General features: G+C 46.7%; 1 protein-coding gene across 3 annotated transcripts in view; it reads right to left on the reverse strand.

The window, feature by feature from the left end:
- The window catches only part of MYLK (myosin light chain kinase), a 741,434-nt gene that overhangs the window by 388,126 nt on the left and 340,740 nt on the right, over positions 1 to 12,568 (reverse strand). For all 3 annotated transcript variants that reach the window (XM_029605228.1, XM_029605226.1, XM_029605227.1), the window contains one exon: positions 7,278 to 7,430. In XM_029605228.1, coding sequence (XP_029461088.1) covers positions 7,278 to 7,430 — 153 coding nt within the window. The remainder of the gene's footprint in view (positions 1 to 7,277; positions 7,431 to 12,568) is intronic.

A 12,568-nucleotide genomic window follows, 5' to 3' on the forward strand; every position in this document is an offset into this window, starting at 1 on the left:
AGAACGTAGGCACTGCACCAAGGAGCGGGAAGTGCAAAGTACAGTCACTGGTGTAGGCACTGCCCCGAAGAGTGAGCAAGCGCAGAGTCGAGTCTCCAAAGCAGTAAGGCAGTTCTGGAAGGCAACCCCTAGGAGCAGGGAGGCCGGCAGGCAGGAACTCTGGAAGGCGCAGGGCTAGCCCGAGGAGTGGGCGAAGCCTGGAGACAAGGTCTCCAACTGGAGCGCAAGCAGGCCCCCGAGGAGCGGGTACCCGAGCCAGAGTCCAGTGTCACAGATAGATCCGATCCAGGAACCACGGGTCCGAGGAGACAGGAGCAATCATCAGTAGTGAAGGAACTCGTTGCCAAGTCAGCAAGCAAAGGGCGAAGGCAGTGCTTAAGAACCCCAACCTAGTGATGTCATCAGTCAAGGACACCCCTGAGGTTCCCGCCATTGAGTCTTCAAAGGAGGGCCCGGTGGCGCGCGTGTACGCACCTAGGAAGGCCCAGAGTCGGCGTGGGTGGCGGTGACGTCCCAGCCGCCACGAGGAGCCTTGAAAAGCCGGAGGTATTCGGCGGTAGCGGCTAGCCCCAGCTGCAAGCATGCCCGGAGAAGAGAGAAGGGCAGCACAAGATGTGAGTTGAATCAGTCGCAGCCATCTGCGACCGACGGTCATAACAGTCAGTGGTAAGCTGAGGTCAGATAGAGTTGGTGTCCAAGCAGAAGTCAAGCCAAAGGTCCATCCAAGGAACACAAAGGAAAAGAGAAATGGACGGGAAGCCAGGAACAGCACAAGCAGAAGAGGAAACACTAAAGACTGGAGACGAAGGGAAAGAATCACCATGGAGAAGGCAAGGGACCAGAGACTGACTATAAGGAGGACAAAGTCTGATGAACACGAACCAGACGGCCACACAGGAAGCAGGAACAAGAACCAGGAACACGAACAGGCACACAGGAATGCAGGAACTCAGGAACGCGGAAGCAAATCACACTTCCAGAGAAGCCGACCTATTGCTGAGAAGCCGACATATTGCTGAGAAGTGACCTTGTATAGGCCCAAGGTTTGTGAGGTCATCAGATGGAACCACAGGCTTCTTCCGCTACGGGCCCTTTACATTTAGCCCAGTGGCTACTGCGCTTGTGTGCCTAAGGAGGACGTGCCTCTGAGCTAAGCTTTAGCGTCCCAGCCACATCGTGTGGAACCATGCGGCATTCCTTGCTGGGTTGGGTAGAGGTGAGAATGGAAGTCCATGGGGCTAGCCCGCAAACTGCCCATCATAAGTTGGCATTCAATTCTTTTTCCAACCAGTTTTAACTCTCTGAGTTCTGGGGTGTACCAGCGTGTGATGCTTTGATTTTTTACAGTGGTAACATTCACAGGGGTAGCGCATCCAGCACTTTCTTGAGTTCAGAGTTCATTATATCCACTAAGGCAGAGGAGGAATATACTAAATCCATGTCAGGCTTTGAAGGAGCTCTAAGAAGCTCTCTGGATTTAGATGGGAAGTGGGTCTGACCTGTTTTGAAAGAACTTCCTTTATAAATGAGGAGATTGGAAATGAACTCCAAGATGATAAGGTAATGGTCCGACCAGGAGACAGGGATGGTTTAGGTGATTTTAATAAACAGTTCTTGTATGAGAGTTGGTGGTGCCAGGATTAGATCAAGGATATGGCCTGCTTCATGAATAGGTTCTTTAATAAGCTGCGTGAGATCCAGTGCTTCCAGAAAGGAAAGAACGGCTTCAGTGTGTGCAGCATTAAGATCATCTACATGAATGTTGAAATCACCCAGAATAAGAGTCTTGGGGTATTCAAGTGTAATGTCAGACATGATGGATAGCAGTTCCTGGAGATCTTCAGAACTGAGACTCAGTGGGCACTATACCAAAAAGAGGCCCCATTTGGGATGAGTGTTTGATTGGACTAGCAGGGTTTCAGAACCATCCAAGCACCTAGTGGGATAGAAAGTTAAGCCAAGGGATTTTCTGAAAAGAATGGTTATCTTTCTTCCATGCTTACCCAGGTGTGGGAAGTGAAGAAAAGAGTAGCCACGAAGGAAACTTCACATTTCTAACCCAGAATAAGAAGGGGATGCCAAGGACTGGTTTAAGACATCCAAAGGAGGGCTGGTTTTAGGCTATCTGGCTCCCTATGCAAAAATTGAAATTAATGACCCCTCCCCCAACAAAAACACAATTGTAAACAGGACAAATGGCACCCTGAGTGAAAATCTTTGATGCTGTTCCCCCCCCCTCCCACTGATCTCTGTACCTCAGGAGCAAAGGATAAGGAAGTCAGACTGGGGGCAAGTGGAAGGGGAGACGGAGATGGGGTTCACTGCAGCCCCACTTGGTATCTGTTCAACCTTTAGCACCCCCTCAATCGCAGCAACCTGGGCAGTTGCACAGGTCGCACACCTCAAAAGCCAGCTATGATCCAAAGACCACAGATTGTTTTGTGGATATCATCTGAAAGAGATTAGTATAGAGTGCCATATTTTTATATTTACTCCAAATAATCAGCAAAGTTATGTTGGAACATCAGCTTTGCATCCAGTTTGGTTATTAGCACCTATTAAAGAAACAGAAAGTTCATGCTCAGGACCCAGGAGGTTATACTTCAACCCTCTCCCCGACAGAGAAACCTGAGAAAATGGGAAGGCCATTTAGCCCCATTTATTGTGAGTGTCCCCCATGGACTCCTACAAAGGTCTTCAGTTCAGGTGTTACAAGTGTAACTCAGGCAGAAGAGTAAGCCTTTCTCAGAGGAAAGCATGCTATGCAAACGCTTGCAGTACACAGGCAGTATATTGGAACGCAGCAGAGCACAACAGTAAAACAAGCATTTCCTGCTAGGATCCTACTTTCCAATCTAACTTAGATTAAGGCAGACAAGACTAAGGATTAGATTTTCAAAAGCTCAGTTGTCTTTGGCACTTAAATTTGAACATAAGACCATATGAATGGCCAAGGTAGGTCAGACCTATGGGTCATCAAGCTCAGCATCCTGTCTCCGACAGTAGCCCCAGAGTCACCAGATGAAAATTAGAGTTCATTTAAATGCTTCCTATAGATCTATAAAAATGAAGCCACTTGACCTCCACCCGATCTCTAATATCTGTTTATGTCCTTGTCTTCCAAGAATTCATCCAGACCCCTCTTGAACCCTGCTACTCTACTTGTAGTAACTACATTTGGCAGCAGCTGATTCCACAGTTTAACAACCAACTGACTAAAAAATACTTTGCATTTATGTTGAAACTGCTGACTTTTGATCATTCTCGAAATGCCCAACTATCTTGGAAATGGTCAAAAGTCATTTCTGTGCACCTTGGGGTCCATATTCGGTGACATTTAGCCAGATAATGTGGGGAAGGGGGGGGGGGGTTGGTGGGAACAGAGTTAAATTAGCCAGATAAGTTATCCACCTAACTCTAGTCATAATGTAGAATAGTCCTAAAGTTAGTTGACTAGGGCTCTTCAGCTTAGAAAAGAGCCAGGTGAGAGGGGAACATGATAGAAATTTATAAAATCATGAGTAAAGTGCAATAGGTAAATAAAGGATGGTTATTTATTCTTTTAAGTAATACTAAAACAAGAGGACACAGCAGATTCAAAACAAACCATAGAAAATACTTTTCACTCAGCACACTATCAAGCTGTGGAATATATTGCCAGAGGAATTGATCAAGGCAATTAGCATAACGGGGTTTAAAAGAAGTTTGGACAAGTTCCTAGAAGAAAAGTCCATAAACATTATTAGCCAGTTAGATTAAAGAACGCTATGACTATCCCTGGGAGTGAGTAAGAGGACTTGGATTCCCTTTATGGGATCTGCCGGGTACTTGCGATGTGGACTGGCCACTGTTGGAGACAGGATGCTGGGTTCAATGGACCTTGATCTGACCCAGCATGGCACTTCTCGTGTTCTTATGCAAGTTATCTGACTAACTTTAAGATTGTTGCTCAATATTCTGCCCCTGTTAACCAGATACCAGTGGCTGAATATTCCCCCCCCCCCAAGATCATTATAACCCTAAACTTAATTTACCAAATGATTCTAGATCAGATGGGCTAGGCAGTGGCTTTTACCCCATTGTATTCAAGGTAGGGATGTGCAGCATAAAAAACTTTGCTTTGGTTTGTTTTTTCATTTCAGGGGATTTTTTTTTTCATTTCATTTTTAATTTTTTTGGATTCAGTTGGTATCCCGAAATGAACCCCCCCCCCCCCAAAAAAACAAAACTGGCTTATCTGAGGCCCTCCCCCCCACAAGAAAGCTTTAGGGCCCAGGCCTACCCGTCTGGGCAGAGCCAGGGTTTCCCGGGCCCTTTTGGCCCCTCCCACTCCTGACAGAAAATCGCAGGGCCTGGGTCTACTTGGATAGGTTGAGCCACGCCTCCCCAGCCCCCTCTGAAACATTTGCGAGGCCCAAGGACCTCTTCCACAGCTCTCACTTACCCCCTTCCATGGTGTCTGTAAAATGAAAAGAGCAGGAGCGACGCCCACTCACGCCTGCTCTGCTGACTGGATACCTAAAAATGCTGCCGGCAACCCCGACATCAATGCCAAAGTGATGTCACCATTGCTGTTCTGTTGTATGGCCATAACCTGGCAAATGTTTCTAGAAGGGGGGCCACAGGAGGGGCAGGTAGAGGCCCCAACTAAACCTGGCTCAACTCAGCTGAGTAGGCCCGGGCCCCGATGTTTCTTTGTGGAGCCGAAGGAGGTTGAAGAGCTTAGGGAAGGCACTTTTTTTTTTTTTCAAAACCCAAATGAGAATACCCCAAAATGTTTGGTCTTTTCATGCAACGCCATTTTCATTTCAGATGTGCTATTCATTTAAAACGAATGCACATGTCTAATGCAGGGACTAACAGCTTTGATTTCCTTGAGAGCTTCCAGTAAAGTAGTGGTGTTTCGCAGTGCCTGATCACCCCTCTGCTCTGCTCATCCTGATGGCTTTGTAGGGTGGAAGTTATATTTACATTTGACTAATCCCAGCCAAGTGGCGTACTGCAGTACTGGCACTGCTGTTCTTCATAACATATAACCTGCGCCCCGTCGGCAAAATGAGGCAGAGCAGCTGGCACGTGTGCACTGAGAACAGGAAAGGGCATGAAGCAGTCATACGGCTGCACCCATTGGAGACCTTCAGCAACAGGAAAATGAAGACTATTCCTAGATAATTGCTTTGATTATTTTGGCAAAAAAGTAATAATAATAATGTCCTATTACTTACGGCACATTCAAAATCAAGTGTAATAAACTTCAGCAGAGGTATAAAATGGGTAGTTAAGTTGTTCTGAGGCTGTAAGAAATTGCTATGCACGCGGCCCTCAACCTGAAGAAGCTTCCACACCCATGCTGCTGTTCCATATGGACTACTATTTTCAAAAGACATTTATCCAGGTAAACTGGCCTGATTCAGAATTACCCAACTCCATGCAGGTAAACGTAGGACCTTATTTTCACCTTGTGCCCACTTTTAGCCACACTGAAAGGAGACGTTCCTGGGAGCAGGAAGAATACGAAGTAGGGAAAAAAAACACCTGTAGATTGGATATTCAGATCTCTGTGTGTTGACTTGCAGCCCATTTTTCTGCTCACACAAAATTACAGGTGTAAAGTCCATGGGTGCAAATTGTGGGCAATTTTCAAAAGGACAACAAGTTATATAGTTTCCAATCAAAAATTAGCTACACAGTCCACGGAAAAAAAAGTACCTGCAGACTTTGCATCTATATAGCCTAATAACTGCCCCTGAGGGGGGCAACAATGAAAGCCCTTTCTACAAGTAAATAGGGACGTGCAGGAAAAAAAAATTGGTTTTCGTTTTTTGGTTCGTTTTCGGGAGGCTTTTGCCCCACAAATTTCAGTTTGTGGATTGCTTGATTTGTTTCATTCTTGTGAAAAAAACAAATTAAAAAAAAATGGCCAAAAAATGAAAACAAGCCCTCCCTGACCCTGCCAGAAAAACGCCAGGGCCAGGATCCACCCCAGTCCCCACTTACCCAGTCTGGTGGGGATCTGCCATCTTGGACTAGGCCAAAGCCTCGGTCTTGCATAGGCCAAAGCTGCGGCATCGGGCCTGGGTCCGAGGCCCCGGCATCGGGATCAGGCCTTTGGGTCGGGTTATGGTCGGGCCTAGGCTCCGGTGTCAGGACCCGGCCTTCGTCAAATATCTGAAGGATCGGTAAGTTCTGGCTTTTTTAGTTTAATTTTCGGGGGTTTCGGCTGAGGCCCTGGTATCAGCCCTCTGCCTCCTCTGAGACCTCAGCGTCGCGCTCGGGCCTAGGCTGCGGCCCCTGCTTTGGGGCTTGGCCTATGCCCTAGGCAAGGCCCTGGCTTCAGGCCGAATCATTATTTTAAAATGAAACAAACGAATAAGGTTTGTTTCATTTGGGGGCCCCGATTTGTTTCAGGGCTCCCCAAATGAAATGAATTAGCCTTATTCATCAAGTTTTGCAGTTTCGTTTTAAACAAATGCATATCCCCACGAGAAAAACGGCATTTCACCTGCGGAAATCAGGATTTTTGTTCCTGCCCGACCTGTCCGCTGTGTAAAAGCGTGTGTGCTTCATGCATAGAGTGAAGAGGTGGTTGGAGGGATTGGAAGGGGACAGCGATTTATTTATTTGTTATATTTATTTAGTACATTTATAATCCACTATATCCAACATTGTCGATCCATGTGGCTTACAGTGCAAAACATGCATAAACCTTTATCATACCACAAATATTTTACACATTTAAAATTTTTCATATTATACCCCATAAGCTTGTTTAAAAGATCCGTTTTTTAAATTTTCCTAAAACTTTTCAACTTGCAGGCCAGGACAATACGCAGAGTTTTGCCTGATGGAAAAATTACAGGCAGAGAAAGCAGGCGCAATGTCTGTAGGCCATTTTTCCAGGTGAAATGAATCGATCCTGTGCAGGAATTTGCTTCAATTACTGGTGCAAATCCTGTGAGCAAAAGTACCTGTGGAGTTTGCACTAACGTGGGCAATTTTGATTGCTTCTCCCTTAAGAGTATAAACAAAACTGATCTCCAGTGCTCTCCATGCAGGGAGACCTGATAAACGGTTTCTGGAAGTAGCGAAGTTTAACTAAGCTTGCCAGTTCTCTAAAAACCATAGCCACCAACTGCCATTGAGTTCAATGTATACTGCAGCAAGTAAAGTGGGTAAGTTGAGGTTCCCTCGTGCATAGGAGATAAGGATCCATTTCTAATTTCTCCTCAACCCACAGAAAACTAGCTTTGATGTTCCTTGCTCCCGATGTCTCTTACCCTGTACAGTAACTGTGGCACTGCACAACACCTTCCCGCTGCTGTTCTCCGCCATGCAGGTATAGACACCATCATCCTCTGGTAAGGCATCCTGAATGGTCAGTTCGGCAACCCCGCCTTCGAATGTGGCATGAGCGTACTGAATCGGCTGATCTGCAGGGAAAGGGGAAAATCGCCATGACTCGTTTCTTTCACGTGTGGTTATTAAAATTAGTTTGCATTCAGTGACATACAAAAGTAGATGCATATGGACATCTGCTGCTTCATGTAATCTTAATTTAAATGTACTACAGTTGCTGTTTCTAAATTTCTTACAAACAAGTTCTTATCCAGATGGGTCATAAAGCACACTCTGAAATAAACAGATCAAAGAGAGCATAGGGTTTGACCCCCCTTTTCTTGCCTTGGGTGGTCCCCATTTCTTCCTTTCTTCGTGCCAGTGGGCTCAATCTGTCGTTTACCTTCTGACTGTGATGGACAGATTATTTCAAATATTAGGATATTATTTTTCCCAGTATGTGTTTACAACTTTAAATAATGGTGATTTCAAACATGATTCATCCTAAATCTGAACACCAAATCTGAAACAGATTGAGTTGGACATGAACAGAAGCTAAAAATTGTGCATTGCATGGCCCCGATAGCCAAAAAGGTCGCTACCTAAAGCAGTGTTTCCCAACCGGTGGGCCATGGCTGAATTGTAGGCATACAAATAGGCAGGAGAAGTGCAGAATTAAAGGTCCACACAAATGTCTTATTCACAATTGTAAATTTTTACTTGGTACGACAACTCCACCGCTTTAGAATACACGCGGGACAGATTTTCAAAGACTTACGCACTTAGGGGGGGTTACGCGTGTCGGGCCTATTTTCAAAAGGCCCGGGGGTGTGCATAAAGCCCTGGGGACGGGTGTAAGTCCCGGGGCTTTACAAAAGGGGCGGTCCGGGGATGGGGGCGTGGCAGGGGCGTGGCCAGAGGCCTCTGCATGGCCGCGGGGCCGGGGATCACGCACCAGCAGTCAGCCGGCACGCACGACTTACTTCAGCCCCAGAAGATGCCAGAAATTAAATCCATGGCCAAAATAGACTAATCCCTGGGCACACATTGCTGTTTCAAAGCTGTGCCAGTAAACTCACATTCAGGTTTTGCACTTATTTTATTTATTTAAGACAATTTGTAGTCGTATACCGCTTAGACAAAAGTGCAAGGCGGGTCACATAAAAACATACAGAAATCTGACCCTAAGTGACAGCTTTTTGCTAATGATCTATAAAATTATTAGTCTATGTCTTCCCAAACCCCGACTCACTACTAGGATGAGCATTTACCACTTTGCGCTGCCTGCTTCAGTATACATTGGCAGCGAACGTTAGACCTAAGACTCATCTTACTTTATTAGTCCTCAGAGCCCCCCACCAAACAGAACAATAGACAGGCTTCTTTCTTTCTTCGAGGCGCACTTTGATCTAGCCGGGAGGTATATTTTGTGCAATGCACAACTCTGGGGAGCGAACTTGTGTCAGCTCGGCTCAAGTGCTCCTTTAAGAATAATTCATATAATTATTTAGTCTACTCAAAATGGAAAGCAACCTAAAATGCCATTCTTGAACCATGTCAGTGTTGTGTCTGTGCTTGAGGAGGAATTATCCTATGTTTACAAAACATCCTTGTGGTATAATATAGGGCTCCAAGTGACAAAGGTTCTCTAACAGGGTAGGACGTCCAAATGGGGTTTTTCACATTCCATTACAGGACTGATCCTCACTCTTAAGCCAGGGTGCACTGCGTCTAAACTCAGTCTCTCAAACGTATTATCCTGTGGGTTTCTTTCATACTTGTTAGGATGATGTTGGTCCACAGAAAATACAGAAACAGATGAGCAGCTCCCAGCACAAAGTCTGCTTAAAGCAGCTCAGACAGCAGATATTCACATACGTAGAAGAGCGGAACAGACAGTTCACATAATTCTCTGTCATGCTTAGCAAGATTTGCATCTAGTAAAACATGACTTCCCGGGGAGTGACACGTTATCCTCTTTCATGCGTAGGGAAACACTAACGTTTCTCCTCACAGTTCAGCATTTCAGAGAATTTGAAAAGTTATTTACTTGCTGGTAAAGTGTTTTGACCTCGCTAAAAAAAGACCAGTAGCCAAATTTCTTTTTTCTGAATAATTACAGCAAACATTTGGAAAGGTAATGCCCTTAAATTAAAAAATGTCCATGTGTTTTGGGTAAAAAGAATTCCTATGATGCACACTTTAAGGCATTTTGTAAAATTTTCGAAGGCCCACCACTCCAAGCATACCGTGTGTATAGTAAGATGCAGGCACACCCTAAAGCACATTATATTCTGCATACCGTAAGAATAATTCTGAAATTATAAAATAGCTTAGTAAATAAGACCCCAGGTGTGCTCATTTATTTCCTCTTTCACCTCACTGAGGTTCCCCTCCTCCTCCGCCAGTAGCAGCGGTGGCTACCTCCTCTTCTCCAGTAACTGCAGCTTTTCACCTTCACTGCCGCCACAAGCAGCAGCAGCAGCAGCACCATCTGCCTCCTCCACTGCATCTTCCTTCCACTGACAGCATTGGCTGCTGCATTTCACAGGCCGCCAGCAGAATCCCACGAGAGGGGGGTGCACGCCCCCTGGCCGTCTGTACGTTAGCACATCTGGCAGCAGAAGGCACAAGCTGAAAGGCAAATGCAAGCCACGGTGACTGGAGTACGACCCGCAGGCTACTGTCAGTGTTCGCAGCACTGTAAAAAAGACGAAGCTGCTCCCCTGTTCTGAAGGGCACATTTGAGTAACTGGTGACGGGAACCCGTGCTCCCTGGGTCCTTTCCTGACAGGGAGGGAAGAAAAGGTCTTTCAGGTCCTCTTGGGATTTTGGAAATCCTCTCGTGTGTCCCAGCAAAATAAAACACCCTCCATAACAGGATAAGGTTGTTCGAAAAGAAAACCCTTTACTGGTGCGTATAGTGCAGACGAATACATTCAGCAGATGGTACCCTTAATTACAATGCAATGCAACAGCACAGAGTGGGTGGCTCCACAGTCATAGAAATCCTTTGCACCAGGGAATCCCCCCAGGGCGTACTCACTAGAGATACTCCCATCTTGGGACTTGCCATGTGCTGCTAACTGCTTGATAATGTGCAGACCTCTGCAGTCCAGCATATGAAACTGGAAAAAATCTTCGATGTTTAGCGCTTAATTCTTAGGAATACCATGAAAATGCAGCAGATATGAGGTGTGATGAGCTGCCCCCTCCAATGGACCATATGGGTCAAAGCTTTCATCCTTCAGTGAGCAGACCACGTCGTGTCTTAAGCAACACAAAAGCTGTTTCCTTTATTTCAAACGGAATTCTGCATTTAACCTGGGCGTCTTCCCTAATGCAGACGTTCGATAAAATGAACTTCCGTGCACCGCCCCCCTCTGGTCAGATACGTTACAGGAATATATTTAACCAAGTCATAACGTTGCCAGCTTTCGCTCTGTCTTCGTTTCGATCAAAGGCGTTTCCTCCTTTCCATTGCTTCCCTAATGAAAAATGTCTTTCCTCCAGTGGATTGCAAACTGGCCGTGCGGATATTTTTTTTCTCTCCGCAAGCTTCTTCGACACCCACTGACCGAACGATAGAGGAGTAAACCTTCATTTCCACGTTCCAAACCTGATTGTGAACCAACACAATCACCAAACCTATTAAGAGAGCCATCCTTATTGCAATGACCGGAGTGAAACTGGCAGCCACAGTGGATGCCTGAGGGATTGGATTTAAAAACTGTTCACTCCATCCATTTTAAAAATAGATACCTTGACGGGCTAATAAAAGTTATTTAGAAGCTAATTTCCGGGATTCAGGGACATGAAAGGCAGAAGGTTGCAGGAGTTCTCATCATCTTCCTCTTCGCCTTTTATTTGTCATAGGCCAAGTTGCCATTTGGGTTCTTTGGAAGTAGCAGTTTGACGAGCTGGCACAATGACAGTTAAAGGAGAAAATGCTGTAGCACGAAGTGCCCTAAAAACATCACGTTTTCCTCTTTCAGCTTCATAATGGATTTTAGTTTAAAAGCTATGGGGCGGATTTTAAGAGCCCTGCGCGCCGGTAGGCCTATTTTACATAGGCCTACCGGCGCGCGCAGAGCCCCGGGACTCGCGTAAGTCCCGGGGTTTTCCGAGGGGGGCGTGTTGGGGGGGCGGGCCCGATCCGCGTGGCGTTTTCGGGGCGGGACGTAGCGTTTCGGGGCGGGCCCGGGGGCGTGGTTACGGCCCGGGGCGGTCCGGGGCGTGGCCGTGCCCTCCGGATCTGCCCCCAGGTCGCGTCCCGGTGCGCTAGCGGCCCGCTGGCGCGCAGGGATTTACGTCTCCCTCCGGGAGGCGTAAATCCCCCGACAAAGGTAAGGGGGGGGGGTTTAGACAGGGCCGGGGGGGTGGGTTAGGGAGGGGAAGGCAAAAGAAAGTTCCCTCCGAGGCCGCTCCGATTTCGGAGTGGCCTCGGAGGGAACGGAGGTAGGCTGTGCGGCTCGGCGCGCGCCGGCTATACGGAATCGGTAGCCTTGTGCGCGCCGATCCAGGATTTTAGCGGCTACGCGCGTATCTACTAAAATCCAGCATACTTTTGTTTGCGCCTGATGCGCCAACAAAAGTACGCCAAATCGCGCTTTTTGAAAATCTACCCCTATGACAATAATGTTTTTAATTGATATTACTGGAAGAGACCCACGAAAAATTTGTGGCCATTTAATATCTTTATTGCCATAATTCACCGATGACTAACAAAATCAGAACTTTAGAAAAGGATCCAGATTGAGAGGAAAATGAGGATCAGGATTGGGGGAGGAGCAAAGTTATCTCTCTCTTGGCTCCAGTTCTCCTTCCTCTCACGTCCCTGCCCCTTCTTCTCATCCCTACTCCCGGTCCCTCTTTTCTCTCCCCTTCCAAACTTCCCTGGTGCCTTCTCAACCCCAGCTTTGGCGTCAATCCCTTCTCTCATGCAGAACCCTGAGGCCATTGTCCTCTTTCCCTGTCACATACACTCACACACAGCCAGTTTCCTCTCTCACCCCCTTCAATTCTCCCCTATCCCTCACCCCCAGTATTCCCAGCTGCCTGGTTCACAAAGCACCTGGCATCACCCCCACCAGCCCACGAATCATGGTCCCACACCATGGTCCTCTGCACTACTGTTACAACAATCTAATCAAGACATACAGACAAGACAAAGGGACACACCTAACCGAGTAAAGCTGCAAGAAAATCTATATATGGAAAAAAAGGAAGTGGG

The sequence above is a fragment of the Rhinatrema bivittatum genome, chromosome 6 (assembly GCF_901001135.1).
Source record: "Rhinatrema bivittatum chromosome 6, aRhiBiv1.1, whole genome shotgun sequence".
Taxonomy (NCBI): domain Eukaryota; kingdom Metazoa; phylum Chordata; class Amphibia; order Gymnophiona; family Rhinatrematidae; genus Rhinatrema; species Rhinatrema bivittatum.